Below are 19,855 nucleotides of genomic sequence, written 5' to 3' on the forward strand. Positions count from 1 at the left end.
CTATTTTGTCTGATACAAGAATTGCTACCCCAGCTTTCTTTTGAGGTCCAGCTCCCAGCTGGCATGGAAGATGGATCTCCATCCCTTCACTTTCAGTCTGGATGTATCTTTAGGTTCAAAATGAGTCTCTTGTAGACAGCATATGGATGGGTCCTGTCTTTTTACCCAGTGTGCAACCCTGTGCTGTTTTATGGGAGCATTTAGGCCATTCACGTTGAGAGTGCTTATTGAAAGATATGAATTAATTGTCATCATGTTGCCTGTGAAGACGTTGTTTTTATAGATTGTCCCTGTAAATTTCTGTTGTATATCACTCTTGGGGTCTTTCTCCTTTTATAGAACCCCCCTTAATATTTCTTGCAGGGCCGGCTTAGGGGTCACATATCTTTCAGTTTCTGCCGGTCGTCGAAGCTCTGCATCTCTCTATCCATTCTAAATGAAAGCCTTGCTGGATAAGGTATTCTTGGCTGCATGTTTTTCTCATTTAGTACCCTGAATATGTCTTGCCAGGCCTTTCTGGCTTGCCAGGTCTCTGTGGATAGGTCTGACGTTATTCTGAAGTTCCTCCCTCTATACATAAGCAATCTCTTCCCCCTAACTGTCCTTAAGATGGTTTCCTTGGTTCTAAGATTTGCAAGTTTTACTATTACATGCTGGGGTGTTGGCCTGTTTTCCTTGATCTTGGGAGGGGTCCTCTCTGCCTTTAGGACGCGAATGTTTGTTTCATTCCCCAGATTAGGGAAGTTTCAGCTACGATTTGCTCAAATACATCTAGTCCTCTCTCTCCACTCCCTCCGGGATTCCAATTATTCTGACATTGGGATGCTTCATGGTGTAACTTATTTCTCTGATTCTATTTTCATGGATTCTGAGTTGTTTTTCCCTGGCCTCCTCTTTTCCCTTTTTATCTATTACATTGTCTTCCAGGTCGTTTATTCATTCTTCTGCCTCACTTACCCTAGCTGTTAGATTATCTAGTTGGATTAGACCTCATTGATAGCATTTTTTTTTTTTTAAAGATTTTATTTATTTATTTGACAGAGAGAGAGATAGCGAGAGCAGGAACACAAGCAGGGGGAGTGGGAGAGCGAGAAGCAGGCTTCCTGCCGAGCAGGGAGCCCGATGTGGGACTCGATCCCAGGACCCCGGGATCATGACCCGAGCCGAAGGCAGACGCTTAAAAACTGAGCCACCCAGGCGCCCCATTGATAGCATTTTTAAGTTCTGCCAATTCAGCTTTCATTTCTGCCCTTAGAGACTCTATGTTGCCATTAATTGGTTTCTCCATTCTAGCTATTGTCTTCACAATTGCTAGCCTGAATTCCGTCTCTGACATCTTGGTTATATCTGCATCCACTTGTAAATCTGCAGCATTAAGTCATAATCTCTGAGTCTTTTCTATTTTGGGGGTTCCTCCTCCTAGTCATTCTGTTGATGGGTGGTTGAGGGAATGTATAGAGTCCAAATTATTCACCAGAACCCAAGCAAGATGCACCTGTTTTCTAGGGACCTTAGGGTTGCTGGCCTCTTGTTTTCCCAGCCTGTCGTCTGGGGGAGGGGCCTGCCGGGCTGTTACTCAGGCAACCCTGTTTGGGCAGAGTTGCCCTGCCCCCCTGTGGCGGGGAATGGGCTAGTGGGAATCAGTTTTTGGGGGCTTTTGTTCTCTGGCGGCTTTCCACGTCTCTTCCGAGAGTCAGAGCAGAAGAGACCGTTTCCAACCCTCTGCCTCAGAGCAGAGAGACCTCATTCTGTTCTTCAGTGAGCTCTCCAGGCCACACTGTCTCCGTTTCTGTGGTGCTGCTATAAACTGCACTGGCCTGGGTTGTGCGCCCCCCCGCAGCGCTCCCAGTCCTGCCTCCAGGTCTGAGCAGGTCTCTGCCCTTTGTGCTTCTAAAACCGCCAGCCGCTCCCAGTTCGCACGCAGGACCCCGCTGCTCAGAGTTTCCGCCCCAGGGGCTGCCCTAAAGTCCCTTCCCCGAGTCTGTGCCCCGTCCCCAGTGAGCGAGGCTGTCACTCAACGGCGGTGTAGGATCCCCACAGCCAGGCTCCCCCCCGCTGCCGTTTATCCTACGATATCTGCCTGCAGAATCACGGCTCCCAGCTTCGTACCTCAAAACCAACCACCTGTGATATTCTGTTTGTAGAGATCCAGATCTTCTTACATCTCAGGCTGATTTCGTGGGTGCTCAGAGTGGTCTGGTAGATATCCAGCTCAGTTCTGGGGACCAGTTGAAATAGGGTCCCCTACTGCTCCGCCATCTTTTCTTCTCTCTCCCAGAATCCTAATACTCTTTTTAAAGTATATAGAAATAATTTTAAGCACCAAACCCAGTATTTTGTATCTTTTCTTTTTTTTACTGAGATAATTTGGTCTTAATTTGTAATGCTTAGGCTACTTTTGGTAAGACTTTATGCATTCCCTTTTCTGCTCCTCTAAAGCCCAGTGTAAAGATTTCATATTCAAAATTGCATTATTTATTACTTTATATTGTAACTTAAAACAATAAATCTGTCAAGGTTTAAAAAAAATAAAGTATACAGAAGCAGATAAGTCAGTTTTCCATGACACCCTTTATTTTGAACACGTTTTATGTCTTCTAAGGATCCATTCAGATCATAGATTCAGAATTTTAAAAATAAAGTGGTGATATATATATATATAATTGCTAAATATATATTTATATATATTTATAATGATTTTTTAAAATTACCTTTTCCTAGTTTACCATATTGACTATGTCATAAAGTATATTGAGAATTTTTATATTTTATGATATAAAATAGCTAAATAGAAGAAATGAATGTAAAGTGACAATTTTCTTTTTTCTATTTTTTTTTTTTTTTGGCAGGTTATTAACAAATTCAAACAGACTTACAACAACCAGAAATGCCGTATGGGCCCTCTCAAATTTATGTAGAGGCAAAAACCCTCCTCCAAACTTTAGTAAGGTATGAGTAAAATATACAAATTAAGGAATCTATATACATAAACTTTTAATTAAGTCTCCTTATAATAGACTTTCAGAGATTGAAGGAACGTTATGCCGTTTTTTAGCAATTATTTTCTTTATTTACTAGACAATATTTGCACATATACGAAGTCTAGAGATATATAATAGAAAGGAAGTTTCCCTTTCTACTCTTATTTTACCTCATGATTGCCTCTCAGCAACCACTGTCACTTGATGTTTATGTATGTTAGTGTTGACTTTAGAAATCTTCTAGTCTACTTCTTCTCATTTATATCCAAAAATGAAATTGAAGTCCCCAAAAGGGTTAAGGTAATTCCCAGGTCCACTATTAGTTGTAAAATTGGAAAACTAATTAGTCCACAGTGGCTTGTGCTTTCTCAGTGTACTTTTTATCTGTTTAGAATATTTTTTCCCCATCTGCTCATATTCTGCTAAAAGAATAGATTATTAATAAGTTTCCAATCTAGTTCTATTTTCTTACCAATAAGATGTTAAAAAGACAGAATGTAGGTAAATTTCTGGGCTACCATTATACTTCTTTTGAATTCAGTATCTATGAATGAAAGGGCAACATTGACTGTAGCACTAAGAAGAGCTCAAAATCTGGTGAGGATTTAGTGATAAAGTTTCTGGGGGCAAAAAATAATAAATTCCTAATTGAAAAATATGATGCATGAGTTGTATGCCTTCTCATTTATACTTTTACCATTCCAGTTTGAAAAATGCATGATCATTTTAGCCATGTTTCATCTGAACCACCAACATGACTTTAAAATCCATTGGTACCATCATCTGTTCATCTTTTACCACACCCCATAGCATGTGATGGGTTCAATCATAATTCGTAAAATTTTTCCGTAACCATCCATGCCTATTCTATTCCATGTTTATTGACAAGTACGTAATATGACTAAGAAGCTAGTTTAAAGCATTGTAAAGTATGCTAAAAATAAAAGAGGGAACAAAATTTATTTTTTTTAAAGACTTGTATTTATTAGAGAGAGAGAAGAGAAAAGGCACACATGCACATGGGGGAGAGAATCTCAAGCAGACTCCATGCTGACCATGGGCCCCCCCCACCCCACCCCAGTGCGGGGCTTGATCTCATGACCCATGAAATCATGACCTGAGCCAAAATCAAGAGTCAGATGCTTAACTTACTGAGCCACCCAGGCACCCCCCAAATTACTGTTTTAATCAGAAATTTGGTTTAGTAGATATATATCTTAGAAAAGTTTTGAGTAAACTATATACCACTGCTCCCCAAGGAAGCAAGTTATGAAATAATATTGCAGCAATGGCCTTAGTTAGTTTAAAAGAATTTTTTATAATTTTCACTTTAATAGTAGAAGGATAAGGGATGAGTATTTGAACTGAGTATAATACAAGGAAAAGAATATTTATGTGGTACGCAAGTATCCCTCAATGACCTTTTTTTTTTAAACATTCTATATAAAAACATCATTTAGCAATGATTATTATAGAATTGAAAGAAAAAAAATGTTCATATTTTGTCTGAGGAGATAATAAGGGTCAATTCAACTGATGATGGTGAATCCTTCACCAGCTATTTGTAGGTTTAAACTTGCATATGTAGAATTGGCTTGCTAATTATATATAGATTCATGGTTTTAGCAATTATAGTAATTTCTTTATTTTACCTCTTAAAAAATGGTATGGGATAACTGTGTTTTGATTGAGTTTTTACTCAGTGAACTTTGGTTTATGCATTGCTTTTCATTTTAAATTTCTTTAAAATACATTCCTTTTAAGAATTTGGAGGTTTTTACCCTTTGCTTTTAAAATAGTGTGCATCTCTATGTGTATATGTTGAGATAATAATTATGCGATAATAGTTGTAAATATATAATTAGTTTAAAATGCCATATTTCATTTTTCTTTTTTTTTCTACTTAGTATTGGAATTTTTCGTAGGCATTGTTAAATTTTGAGATCTTTTTGTGTAATTATATTACATGGTTTTTAAGAGTTCTTTAGCCATAGACAAGCAGTAAAGATTTTTAAAAATTTTTATAATAACAATCATCTACTTTATTATAAAGGACTCATTTTTAAAAACTGTCTCATAGAGATGCTTTGCCTGAAGAATTTGCTCATTTGAAAAAAACTGAAATTTATAAAATTTATAATTTGTAAAACTGGTAGTCTAAACCACATTTTTCTAAGCTTCCTTTTAAAAAATTATTGTCTTTATGAGACATCTAATGGAACATTAAGGACTTTGAGAAGTTACATGAATCTTGAGAAGCCATGTGGTTATCTTAATTTCAGGCCAATTCACATTTATAATGGTAGATATTACTTTAACAGCTGGCAAAAAAAAGGATTTCTCAATTAGGAGACTGTTTCTTATTTTCTCTTCCGTCCTACCTCTACTTCCTTCTCCATCCTCACTCTCAGTTTATGACCCTGCTCCTTCACTGAGAAAATTGAAGCTCTCTGAAGAGAACTTCCGTAGATTACTACCGTCATTACATTTGCCATCTTGTCATCATTTGTACTGCTATACATTCCTGTCATTGTTGGTTACTTTAGCCATGCTTCTTTATAAAGTCAATTCCTTTGTTTGGACACTACATAGCTTTCTGTTTTCCCTATTTAGGGTCATCGCTCCAGGTGCATCACTCCTTTCCTCTCCAACATTAGTAATTGTTTTACTCTCTCCTACATCATTCTCAATACTATAAAAATATACTGTTATTTCTCTCATGTTAAATCTTTTCTTATCCCTGAAAGCCCTGTTAGCTCCCATGTTTATTGCCACCCCATTTCTTTGCTTCCTTTTATAGCAAAATTCCTCATTTGTCTATTCTCATTGTCTACTCTCTCTCCTTTCATTCTTGTTGAATCCTCTCCAGTCAAAATTTTCCCTCAGTCACTGCACTGAATCTGCTTTCACTAAGGGCACATGTGTCTTCACATTGTGAAATCCAGGGGTCAATGTTTAGACCTCATCTTAAATGACTTGCTACATCACAGTAGTGATTTCTCAGTCTTCATCTTACCTGATCTATTGCCTTCATATGACATATTTGATCACTTCCTCCTCCTATGTAATTTTTTTTCACTTGGTTTTCAGGCCACTACTCTCAAGTTTTCCTTCTACCTCAATGATTGCTCCTTCTCAGTTTCATATATTAGTTCCTCTTCTCTTTTTCCTACTAAAGTTGAGAGTACAAAGTGAATGGTTTTGGCTTTTTCTTATCTTTATCTGCATTCAATTTCTTGTTGATATTGCCCATTCTGTGACTTTAAATGTCATCCACATGCCAGCAACTTCCAGATTTCAGTGCTTGGCTCAGGTCTTCTTTTTAACTCCAAACTCAGCATCTTTATTTGGATATCTAATAGACATCTTAAACCTGACATATTTAAAATGTAATTCCTGTTCTTTTCCCCCAGAACCTTCTGTGCCAACAGTTTTTCGTATCAGTTAATAGAATTTCATCTTCCATTATTAAATGAGGTACTTTAACATTTTTTGCCTGCTTTCTCTTTTATCTCATTCTCTACATTCACTCCATCAGTAAATCCTGTTGGCTGTACTTCTGAATTATATTCACGTAGGGGTTCCTCTAGCCAAATTTGGTACTATTTGAGGATCAAGATGAATTAAGGAAAGGAAATACTTTTTTTTTTTTTTTTATGATTTTACTTATTTGTTTGACACAGAGAGAGACAGCACAAGCAGGAGAAGCGGCAGGCAGAGGGAGAGGGAGAAGCAGACTCCCTGCTGAGCAAGGAGCCCAATGCAGGACTCGATCCCAGGACCCTGGGATCATGACCTGAGCAGAAGGCAGATGCTTAACCGACTGAGCCACCCAGGCGCCCCAGATTCTTTTTATTCAATATGTTAAAAGTATTTCCTTTCCTTAGGGCCGCCTGGGAGGCTCAGTCGTTAAGCAGACGTTAAGCCTTCGGCTCAGGTCATGATCCCAGGGTCCTGGGATCGAGTCCTACTTTGGGCTCCCTGCTCAGCAGTGAGTCTGTTTCTCCCTCTACCTCCTGCTTCCCCTGCTTGTGTGTGCACGCACTCTCTTCTCTCTGACAAATAAGTAAGTAAAAATCTTTAAAAAAAAAAAAAAAAAGAATCTGTGAGTCTATCCTAATACTAAAAATGGGGAAAGAAAGCTCTTTTTAACAGAAGAATCCCAATTAATACTTGTAGAAGGACTTCATATTAGAAAAGTCAATTACCATGCTAATAATTGATTTAGGCAGGAATCATCAGTGAGTTCTATAACATTTAGGTGAAAAAGATCGTTGGGAACAGAATATTGACATGGTTAGAAAGTATTGCCCTACAGAGTATTTATTAATTACAAAGAGGATAGGAGGGAGTTTTATTTACTGTTGAGAATTCTAGTGGAGTTTAGTCACCTTAACCAAATGATTAAGTTTAACATTACTAATAAAGGGAAAACTGACATTATGTGCCTTCAGATGTGTCATGACTAAAAATAACACATCATCACTTATGTAACGCTCTTGCTGGAAATGTTTAGTCTGAATCTAATAATGAGGAAACAGTAAGACAAATCAGAATTGAGGAATGGTTTGTGAAATAAATGTTCGGACTCTAAGAATATCAGCGGTGTGAAGGCACACAGATAGGCCGAGGAGTTATTCAAGATTAAAAGACGGCACACACCTATTAGAATGGTTAAAATCTAAAAAGCTAATAATACCAAGTGCTGACAAGATGGATAGCAACTGAAATTCTTAAAACATCGCTGATAGGAATGTAAAATGGCACAGACGCTTTAGTAAGAAGACAGTTTCTTACTGTGCTATTTAGCAATATGGTACTTACCCAAGGAAGAGGACATAGTATGTGTACAAAAAGACCTGTACATAAATGTTTATGAGAGCTTTATTCATAATCACCAAAAATTGGAAACAGCCCAAACGTACAATAGCTGGTGTATGGATAAACAAATTATGTTTCATTCGTATGATGGAATATAACTCAACAATAAAGAAGAAGAAGCTACTGGTACATGCAGCAACATGAGTGAATTTCACAAGAATTAAGCTAAACAAAAGAAGCCACACACAAATGCTATATCTTGTATATTTCGTTAATATACTATTTTGGAAAAGACAAAACTATAGAAACAAAATCAGATCAGTGATTGCCTAAAAGGGACAGGAGGGTAGTTTTAAAGATGATAGAAATATTCTATATCTTGATTGGGTGGTAGCTATACAACTGAATGTATTTGTCAAAACTCTCATTAGAACTGTACACCTGAAAAGAATTATTTTTACTGAATTTATACTTCAATAAACCTGATTTTTTAAAGATACTCTAACAAGTAAATGCACTGTTTAATTACTGATTAGATCATGGATTGAAATTAAGTTCTAGCTTAAAATACTTAAATTTGCTTTAGATCTTAGGTAATATTATTGTACCAATGAAAAATTTTTGGATGTGACAATAACAATGTCTTAGAAGAATGTAAAGAAATGCCATTTTTCTTAGGAGATACATGCTGAAGGATGTAGGGGTGAAGTATCATGATAACATCTGCAGTTCTCAAATAGGCCAGCAAATATATTTTTAAAATATATTTTATATGTATATATATGTGTGTGTGTGTATATGCATATTTCCCATTTCATCTCACAATGTTTTCAAAAGACATGTATTCAAGAATTGAGATTTAATAAAATTAGTAATTTTTACTGCTTCTAAATAAAATCTTTAAAAAAAAAAAAATACAAGGTAATTCTTAAATAGGCACCCTCCCCCTCCCCCCTGCCGGCCTCTTTGCAAGTATGTGAACATAAAGAATACAAAGATCTGTGGTACATTTTGGTACCACTGCTTTGATTTATGCTGAGTTTTACCCACCATTGCTTTTATAGCTTTAGTGCAAATGTCAACAAAATGAAAAAGACCAATTATGTGTTAGTATAATTATGAAAATTTTGGCATTAAAGATTGCTTCCCCAAGGTTTCAAGAATCCCTCAGGGGTCCATGGACCACACTTTGAGAACCACTGGCCTACAATTTAATGCTTAATATCTATATAATTCCCTCATTTTCTTTAAGTGCTTGCTTATAAGTTACCTTTTCCATGAGCTGTACTCTTGACTACCCTACATAATAATGTAATCTCTTACTACCCCAGCCACTGACCTCCACATTTTACTCTAATTTTTTCTTAGCATCTTCTAACATAATACATGTTTTTAAAAATTTATTACCTATTTAATTTTCTTTTTTTTAAAGATTTTATTTATTTATTTGAGAGAGAGAGAATGAGAGAGAACACATGAGAGGGGGGAGGGTCAGAGGGAGAAGCAGACTCCCTGCCGAGCAGGGAGCCTGATGTGGGACTCGATCCAGGGACTCCAGGATCATGACCTGAGCCGAAGGCAGTCGCTTAACCAGCTGAGCCACCCAGGCACCCACCTATTTAATTTTTTTAAAAAAATCTTTCTTCCACTAAAATATAAACTCCTTAGAGTTAGGAATCTTTGTCTCTTTTTGTTTACTTATGTATTCCAAACTTATAGTGTAATTCACATTAATAGGGCTTAAGACTTTTGTTGGGTAAATTTTCTGTGATTTTCTATGAGAGATTTTATCATTCACATTTTTTGAAATTTTTATTTTCACAATCATATTTTCAAGAATTTTTTTGTTCTCTGATTGCTCATCTTTAGATAGACTTTTTCTGTATAGATGTTACAGCTTTTTTTATGGACCCAACAAATTATCTACCTGAGGATTTATAATTTTTTTGAAGTTTTCTTTTTTCTGGTGTCTCTGTTTCTTTGTATGTTTTTGTTTTGTTTGTGGTTTGTTTGTTTTAGTCTCTTTTTTTACTGGGAGATCTCCTCATATAACTTGTGATCCTGGGCACTCTGGACATACTTAGGAGGCAGACACTAAAAGCTAAATGGAAAATGGGTATAGAGGTGGGTGTATAGACTTGTCCTTTCATGGGCTTCATTATAGAGTAATTGGGTGGCAGAACCATGTCTTCTTTGAGGAATTCAGAATTTCTGTATGTTTTCTGAGACCATTCTGTTTCTCCAGAGACAGATTTTCCAGTCTCCTGCTGCAAAGTGAATAGATTGGGTTGAGGTGTAGAGTAGATAATACTACTGGAGATGTGGGAGCTGGGCATTGGAAGAGGACTACAGGTTTTCATCAGTCAGTATGTAAACTTTTATTTAATCTCTGTGATTTCTGTTCTCATGCTTTATTTCAAACTTGTCTTTGATACCCCAAGTTCAGTTTCTGTAGTTCACTTTTTATTTTTCAGTTTCTCCTTAAAATAAACCTCTCTAGTCTTTGCTGGCATTGAGAATATTAGACACCTACCTGTAGTCTAACCTCTTTCTCATTTAACTTTTTAAGCTTTCTTTCTGTTTTAGCATCATTCCTCTCCTGTGCCTTCTGTGATAGCTGGCACCTCTGATTCTTGAGGCCCTTCGGGGTGATGATTGGAGGATAAATTAGCTTTCTTCTTCTTCTTTTTTTTAAATTAGCTTTCTTCTAATTGGTAGTTCCCTCTGCAGGTATAGAGGTGTCACCTTTCTCTCCTCACTTATAATCCTGTCCATGATATCTTATGGGCATGATTACAGATGTCTGCTGCACTTCTCAGAGATCGGATTTGTATTTCTCTTTCTTCTTTCCCTTGTTTCTGAGAAGACAGTGGCTCAGAAGTGTTTTTATTTTGCTCCCTTAAAACTAGAAATCTGTAATGCTGTAATAGCTTCATTTTTTAAATCAGTAAAAAGATACGGATCAGTATGCTGATTTTTTTAACTCAAAAATTTATATTTGCTTTAAATGATTCTCACATTTCTCTGTTTGAGGAAGAGGAGGTCATTGGCAAGGGTGAAGGCATGTTTGTTCGGAAAGGATCCAGTTGTGCAGATTTGTTTTACTAACTTACAAACCCATTCTGTTTTGTTAGCAAACTGTTTTTTTTTTGTTCCTGGGCCCTTGGGTCATCTGTACAGAAGGGCCCAGCAGAGAAAATAGATAAGTATTTTCAGAAGGTTATAGTTTATGTACTGGCAATCTTTAAAATAGAGGTAAAGAGAAAATTCATCTTAAGTACTAGAACCTTAAAGCTGTCATTACTCTTTATTTGTGGCACATCTAAATTTAGTACACAGCTCTTATCTGAGGGATACTTTAGGTTGCTGATTAAAAAAAAAAAACTTGGGGCAGTTGGGTGGCTCAGTTGGTTAAGCGTCTGCCTTTGGGTCAGACCATGATCTCAGGGTCCTGGGATCAAGCCCACAGCGGGCTCCCCGCTGCTTCTCCCTCTGCCTCTGCCTGCCACTCCCCCTGATTGTGCCCTTTCTCTTTCTTTCTCTGTCAAATAAATAAATAAAAATCTTAAAAAAAAAAAAACTCTTAAAAAAAAAACTTTAAGGAATATAGAATCAGTACTGATCATGGCAATAAAAAGAGCGAACATCTCTGTGCTTACTGTATGTCAGGTACTGTTCTAAGATGCTACATGCATTCTTACTAATTTAACAGTACTGTTTTATCCCTCTTTTATAAATGAAGAAATTGGATTTCAGAGATGTTAGGTAATTTTCCCATGGTCATACAGCTAGTGAATCTAGGACTGTCTGATTTGAGAAAGGAAGGATCATAGAATTTGTCTAATTTGGCCTTTGTTTCACAGATTTGGAAACTGAGTCTCAGAGAGGTGAAGTGATATGCTCATTTCACAACTAAGTAGTTGTAATATTAATGCTAGAGGGACTAAAACCTGTTGTCATGTATGTGGTTTTTCTTTTTTTGTAATTGAAGATTCAGGGTTTCAGTACATTAAGAAGTACAGTTTATTAGTGACTTTCAATTAAAAATCCTTCAGATTTCTTTTTGTATTTTCTACACCTTTAGTCCTCAACTGATTATTAGATTTGTTTCCAATAATGTACATGTAATAAGTAGGGTGAGGTTTATTTCAGTTGGTTCATATTTCATGATCATATTAAACACCTAACTAAAACATCTTTACTTCCCTTAGCTTTGGTATGCCTTTTTTGGGTGTGTTATGTGTGTGATTTAAACATAGGGGATCTCAAATATGTATTTCATTACTCTTAAAAATTTTAAATTACCACATATCTTACTTAATGTAAGATTAATTGGAGGGGCGCCTGGGTGGCTCAGTCAGTTAAGCGTCCGATTCTTAGTTTCAGACCAGATCATGATCTCAGGTCCTGAGATCGAGCCCTGTGTTGAGCTCCCTGCTCAGCGGGGAGTCTGCTTCCTCTCTTCTCTCTCTCTCTCTCTTCCTCTTTCCCTCCCTCAGCTTGTGCCCTCTCTCTCTCTCTCTCTCAAATAAATAAATAAATCTTAAAAAAAAAGATTAATTGGAAACAATCAGTTACATGTTCATATATATGATCATAATTTTTTAAGACAATAGAATGTTTTAATTTCTCTGGTATTTTTATAGCATTAGTTTTGTTTTAAAATGGGTTTCTATATTTTCCTAAAGAAACTCAGTCTTAGAGAAAATTGTTAAATATTGGCTCTTTTCTTCCAGGTTTCACCTTGCTTAAATGTCTTGTCACGATTGTTGTTTAGCAGTGACCCAGATGTATTAGCAGATGTGTGCTGGGCCCTTTCTTATCTTTCTGATGGACCCAATGATAAAATTCAAGCAGTCATTGATTCTGGAGTCTGTCGAAGATTGGTGGAACTTTTGATGTAACTACAATTTATGATTAATAATTGTATGATTGTGTATTAAATTTAGCAGTTAATGGCTTTATAAATATCTCGAGAGTGACTCTCTTCAGAAGAATTGAAAAGCCATCAACCCCACTTTTCAGAATAGCTGTAATGCTGAAAAGTTGACCTTTTTAAATTTGTATCTCATCCTTTAGTTGGAACTAATAATTTTGTGAATGTATTTCATTAGTTTTAATCTTTTTATGAATGGCAGGGACTTAATTCAACAGGTATATATGGAATGTCTGTTACCTGCTAGAGTATTGTACAACATATTGTTAATGAAGTACAGAACTCGGTACCTGCTCTCACAGAACCAGTAATCTAGTTAGTTGTTCATTACAGTAACTAATTTGTGTACAAGTTCATGTAGTGAAAACATTTAGTATTTCACTTGTTTTAGTATTTCACTTGCTAGGCTATTATTACCTTCTTTAAAAAGAACAGATTTTTTTTATAAAAGAAGTTTAAAAACTTGTAAGAGAATTTGTTTTAAAAGGATAGTTTATCTTTTTCTTTAAAAAGATTTATTATACTACTTCCTTTTGTCAAAAAGCCATTAGGTAGGCTCAAATAAAGCAGATGGCACAAAAAAGAAAGGTCTGATAAGGGTTTGTGGCTCTAGTCCAAAGACAACATCTGAGGAGAGTAGGCAGGCAGGTCCAATGAGGGGATCAGGGCTCAAGCTTGAGTATGGCACCCACTAAAGCAGAATAGCAAGCAGGCTGGAACAACACATGATGGATAACAGCCTAGCTGGATCAGAAGCCAGTTTCTTATTCTAAGAGAATGGAGATACAAATACGGAAAGGAGGAAAACCAGAATAATCTTATGGTATTAGATTAGAACTGGAGATATCGATGTGAACTCATGGCTTTCAACATAAAGAGATGTAGAAATAAATAGATATGTGTGTGCGTGCACGCACATGCGCTCTTAAAGGCCCTGTGAGCAGTGACACTTCTGTACTAAAAAGCTAAACACACCAAATCTTGGTTTTTAAAAACTACTCTTCATTAACAGGAACCAAAATTCTTGGATAAATGGCTGATTCTAGGGCTGGCATTGAGAAAAAATAAGGTGACCCCATAAAGTATTAAGTGCTCAAAGAATGGAGAAATATCAAAAGGACACAGAAACCCACTTAAGGGGACTCCAACCATTCAAACTTCCAAACTTCGGATGATTTGAGCATTAAAATAAATTATGGTAATATGTTAAGAGTATTGAATAAAATAGGAATCCATGAGTCCACACTAAAATAAGTAGGTACATCAATAGACTGAAAAAGCATATAATGATGGTATTACAAAATTATCATTGGCAACAATATTAATAATAATTCAGACAATACACATCAAGAAGTGGTGAAAGTAGTGGTTGGTGAAAGTGGGATAAGGAATGGGATTTAACATAGTCTAAAAGAATATCCTCTCAAAAATATTAATTATAAAGGGAAAAACAGTAATGTTGAAGTAGAGAAATCTGACAGACACCATTTTAAGTGACGAGTTCAGTGCTACTATTGTGGACAAAACAGGTATCAGATGCTATCCTATGTAATGAAAAGATGGTTGCATTTGTGATATCCTAGCTAAAAGTATATAATTTGTATCTTAATCATGAGGAAACATTGGACAAAACCTAATAATTTGTTTATGATCATTATAAATGTCAAGATCAGGAAATAAAGGAAAAAATAGCAACTGTTTTGAATTGAAAGAGACTAGAGACATGACAGTTGGGTCTAATATATAGATTCTTTATTACAGAAGTATTACTGGCATAATTAGTGAAACTTGAGTGGGATCTCCGGGTAAAGAGTATACAGGACTATTTTGTATTATTCTTGCAATTTTTTTGTAAATTTTAACTCTTGCATAGTATGTAAGTTCATATTTTTATTATTTTTAGGCACAATGATTATAAAGTTGTATCACCTGCATTAAGAGCAGTTGGTAATATTGTGACTGGTGATGATATTCAAACACAGGTGAGTTCAGACTTTAATATGATAAATAAGATAATGGATTTTGAGAAATTTATCAAGTTTCATACTAGATACTTCATACTTGGTTACATATTAATCAAGACTTTAGCATTACCATAACTATATAGGCATCTATAATGTGACAGCATATTCTTGATGATAAGTGCTCAACCTCGAATACCTGTATGTGAAAGCACTATTCCTAGATCTATATCGATATAAAGAAGTACAAGGTAGGAGGTTGGCTCTCGAGGGATTTATAAAAAAATTGAAGAGAAAATATATATTAAAGCAAAGCAAATTACCCAAGTTAGTGTATGTTTGCTGAGAGTTGGTTGGTCAGTAAACGCTATAGAAGTTTAAAAAAGAAATCACTATGCTGAGAAATCTTTGTAGATTCCATAAAGAAGTTGGAATTAAAGCTATATCTTAAAGTTGGGGAAGAACTTAAGTAAACTAGAAGAGATTTATGTGAACATAGGTACAAAGGCAGACGTGTGGGTTGTATTTAAGAGACATTAAGCTTGACTGGAGAAGGAACTGTTAGTGAAAGGGTGATTAATTATAAATAGTTTAAACATGGGGTTGGTTGGAAGCGGGAGGTCCTTTTATAGTAGATTGAAGACCTAGATTATGGGAATGGAAGGAAAGATAGAAAGGAAACATTTTCCTGGTTAGTAACTATGTGTGTGTGTGTGTGTCTGTCTCTCTGTCTTTTGGAGGATGGTGAGATACCAGAAAAGGCGTAATGTCAAGATTGACTTTAGATCTGGAGCAATCTTTCTTGAAGATAGAAACTTAAACTCTAACACATTAGATTCTCCTTTGCTTGCCACCATAACTTAAACTTTACTCTAATTTACATATCATCTTTCAGGTTTAATCTTATTTAATCCTATTTAGATATATTAGTTATTAAATAGTTGATCCTTAGTAATTTGATAGTTACTAATTTAAAATATCTCTTTAAATGAGAATGCCCTTCTAAACATAACACTCTTAAACAGAATTTTGGTACACTGTTTCATACATTCTTCACCAAGTAAATTTAATATAAATCATTGTGGGTATTCTGAAAATAGGAACATAATTAATTATGCCATGGAATGAAGAATGTAAAGGGACAAAGCAGAACATACTTCTTTTTTATTTTTTTTTTTAAAGATTTTATTTATTTATTTGACAGAGAGAGACACAGCCAGAGAGGGAACACAAGCAGGGGGAGTGGAGGAGGGAGAAGCAGGCTTCCCACTGAGCAGGGAGCCCGATACGGGGCTCGATCCCAGGACCCTGGGATCATGACCTGAACCGAAGGCAGACGCTTAACGACTGAGCCACCCAGGCGCCCCCCAGAACATACTTCTTTACAAAAGAAAAGTGGAACAGTAAAAAATTTTAATGAAAAAAGTTGACTTACTCTATACATTGAGGTTTCTTACCAGTTATGGAATTAGGTACTTTCAAACTGTTTCATCATCTTTTTTTCATCATCTCATTTGGCAAAACTAGAGTTTGGATCCTGACCAGTCACTAAATCTCTCTTGAATTGTCATATCAGTTGAATTCTTGAGTGTATTCGTAAACATGAAGGACACACCTCTGGTGTCCTGCTTATTCTCATTTTAGTGGTTTGACAGAGCACTTTACTGCACCAAGTTTTGGTGAAGTGGAAAGAGTAGAAGGTAGCAAGTACCTAAGTTTTACTTTGAGAGGAATTTCTTTTTTCTTAATTTAGTTTTTCAAGAGTGATTTTTGTATTTTTATAAATCAGTCTATCTTTCTGTAGTTTTTTGCTATAAAACTTTGTTTCCATTTCTGATTTTTGTTTCAGGTAATTCTGAATTGCTCTGCATTACCATGTCTCTTACACTTATTGAGTAGCCCAAAGGAATCAATCAGAAAAGAAGCCTGCTGGACTGTTTCTAACATCACTGCTGGAAATAGAGCTCAGATTCAAGTAAATACCTTTCAGATCTAAGAAAACAGGAAGATCTCTTGAGTCAGTTTGGACAAAAGTCAGCATTTTATCAGTGATTTTTTTTTTTTTTTTAATGAGTTACTTAACTTCTTGAGAAGGATTTTACAGAACATGGCCTTTTCTTCTCTAAAATAATAACATTCATTTATAGTGGTCTAGGGAGGAATTGTGTGTGGGTGTGAGTATAAAATTGCCCACGGTGCTGGACACATATGGCTAGTCTTAAAAAGGGATTGATTTTTATTAGTTTTAAATAAGTTAGGTAATAATCTTCCTCTCAAAACTTTTAAGTAATGATTTATTAGAGTCTTATCAGGCTTCTTGAGTCAAAAATTACTTATCCATTTTGATCAAGTATCTACCTTGTGCTTTATCATCTTTATTTTTTTATTTTTTTTTTTAAGGATTTTATTTATTTGAGAGACAGAGAGAGTGAGAGAGAACATGAGCGGGGTGAGGGGCAGAGGGAGAAGCAGATGGGGAGCCCTATTTGGGGCTCAGTCCTGGGACTCTGGGATCATGACCTGAGCCGAAGGCAGACGCTTAACCAACTGAGCCACCGAGGTGCCCCTGCTTTATCATCTTTAAAATTAATATTCTGTTAATATATTTTCCAGTCTTGAAAGTATGAAAGTTTGTTGAAAGATTAGAAAGAGGGGCGCTTGGGTGGCTCAGTCTTTAAGCTTCTGCCTTCGGCTCAGGTCGTGATCAAGGGTCCTGGGATTGAGCCTTCCATCAAGCTTCCTGCTCAGCGGGAAGCCTGCTTCTCCCTCTCCCACTCCCCCTGCTTGTGTTCCCTCTTTCCCTGTCTCTCTCTCTCTCTGTCAAATAAATAAATAAAATCTTTAAAAAAAAAAAAAAAGAAAGATTAGAAAGATTTCCAAAGATTTTTATTTCCAAAAAGCGTGATGTGACATTTTAAAGCCATTGGGTCTTACAATTTCTCTACTTAATAACATTTTTAAAACAGTATTGGCACTGTTTATCATTTTTCCTCCTTAGGCTGTTATAGATGCAAATATTTTTCCTGTTTTGATTGAGATTCTTCAGAAAGCAGAGTTTCGCACCAGGAAAGAAGCAGCTTGGGCTATAACTAATGCAACATCAGGAGGTACTCCAGAACAAATAAGGTGTGATACAGAGTTTTTTAATTTTTTTTTTTAAATGTAAATGGGACAAAATGAAGTACTATGTACTTTTTATTTGTTGATGAAACCGAAACATTATTTCTAAGTCATTTTAATGTGAAATGAAAGCATTTGTTACATCAGTTGTATTATTCATTCACAGTAGTTTTTGTTTTGTTTTGTTTTTTCAGTAAAGGATAATTAACATCACTTGCCTTGGCAGACTATTTATGAAAAATCAGAGATTAAGAATCTGAAAAAGAACAGTTTATATTAATTTGCAAAATATACTCTGATGGACATTAAATATTTTTTATACCATTAGAGTCACGTGCATGTGACTTTATTATATAAAAATGACTAATGATTTGAACATCCACTTATTTAAAATAATTATTAAAAATAAAATTAAATACTGAAATAGACATTTGTTTGTATAGTGATGTTCTCCTAGTCAGTTGTTAGCCTTACCTGTGGATGGTATCTTTTCTTTCTCTATACTAGTTTTCTTTTTTTCTTTTTTATGGTAGCTTTTTTGATAGGCCTTTTGTTGTTTACTTGTTTCTTTTACTAACAACATAAATACTAGGTACATGGGCTTTGAAGTCAGGCTGCTTTAAAATCCTGTTCCCTCAATAAAGGTTGTGTGACCTTGACAAAACCATTTTACCTATCTAATCCACAGTTTCTTCATTTTTTAAATGAATTTGATTAACAGATAATACCTTATGGTAGTCTCTTGATAATTAAATGGGATTCATACATTTAAAGTGCTTAACATGGTGCCTAAACATTAAGTTCTCTACTAAGATTAGCTGCTATTATCGTTATTTGTAACCATCACAACTTTTATGATCAGAACTGATTCCTAAATTTCTTATTATCTTGTGCTTTTATTCTCTTTTCCCCCATAGCAAGGTTCTACTTCGCACTTGTATAAAAGCTTGACTTCCTACAGAATTTTCTTATTCTATGGATTTGTCTGTGAAACTCAGGACTTTTTAGGTTTCTTGAAGTGACTGTTTAGGAAGTATTTTCTAATGAGTATTTAATTTATGTCTTAATTTATAAAACAATAAATAAGGCTACTAGCTATTTTAAAAAATCACTGAGAGGATTTTGAAATAACTTGTTGTGAGATCTTTGTCTTATTGCCTTCATTTGTGCTATTATCTTGGTGTCTTAGATTTATATTTCTATATGTTGATAACATCTCTTCTGCTTTTTATTTTCCATTCTTCCTCTTTCCATTACATTTCCATCTCATTATGTTATGAATATAAAGAGTAATAAAACAAGATCTTCCCCCTGTTCTAGCTTGCATTTTTTTATAAACTAATATAATTTTTATCTGCTTTGGGAACCAAAGTTTCTTTGTTCACCTACAAATAGTTGTATTTTTTCAAATTGTTCTCATTATTATGTCTAGTCCATATATTATTACTTAAATTTATTGATATGAATCAAGTGTCCAAACTGAGATCATTATTTTTTCTAACCATTTTCACCATTTCATTAATTCTACATATATGGGAGGAGATCTTGATCTCAGATTGATTTCAGCATGTGTACCACTAATATTTATTGAATGTCTGATATTGCCAGTTGTTGTGCTAAGTCATTTCAGTTATTGAGTGCCAGGATAGTATCCAATACTGTCATATGCTTTATGTCCTTTAACTTCATACAGCTATGAGATATTCATTCAACAAATAGACTGATTAGTTATAGTATAGTACATGGCAAGTGAGTGCTCTAGTGAAGGTATGTACTTTTTTTTTTTTTTTTAAAGGAAAGTGGAAACTAACTTTTATTGAATGCTTAACTGTATGTTTATAGCAACTCTCTGAGCTTGGTACTGTTATTATCCCCATTTTAAGATGGAGAAACTGAGGCACAGAGCAGTCACTCCAGGTCACACAACTAATAAGGAGTGGAGGTGGGACTTGAAGCCATGCGGTCTGGCTTCAGTACGTCTTTTTTTCCTTTAGCCTTAATGGACTTTTTTCCAAGGAAATAAATCAGTCACTTTA

At 35.4% G+C, this 19,855-nt stretch overlaps 1 protein-coding gene across 2 annotated transcripts in view; it reads left to right on the forward strand.

Annotated features, from left to right (window-relative positions):
* Nucleotides 1–19,855, forward strand: part of KPNA5 (karyopherin subunit alpha 5) — a 51,081-nt gene that overhangs the window by 26,371 nt on the left and 4,855 nt on the right. Inside the window, exons 8-12 of one of the 2 annotated variants that reach the window (XM_034990372.1) lie at nucleotides 2,850–2,949; nucleotides 12,539–12,702; nucleotides 14,642–14,720; nucleotides 16,549–16,674; nucleotides 17,698–17,825. In XM_034990372.1, coding sequence (XP_034846263.1) covers nucleotides 2,850–2,949; nucleotides 12,539–12,702; nucleotides 14,642–14,720; nucleotides 16,549–16,674; nucleotides 17,698–17,825 — 597 coding nt within the window. The remainder of the gene's footprint in view (nucleotides 1–2,849; nucleotides 2,950–12,538; nucleotides 12,703–14,641; nucleotides 14,721–16,548; nucleotides 16,675–17,697; nucleotides 17,826–19,855) is intronic. The other variant, XM_034990373.1, reaches the window with a different exon arrangement.

Source organism: Mirounga leonina, unplaced genomic scaffold (assembly GCF_011800145.1).
Source record: "Mirounga leonina isolate KUSES-001 unplaced genomic scaffold, KU_Mleo_1.0 Mir_53, whole genome shotgun sequence".
In the NCBI taxonomy this organism is placed as follows: domain Eukaryota; kingdom Metazoa; phylum Chordata; class Mammalia; order Carnivora; family Phocidae; genus Mirounga; species Mirounga leonina.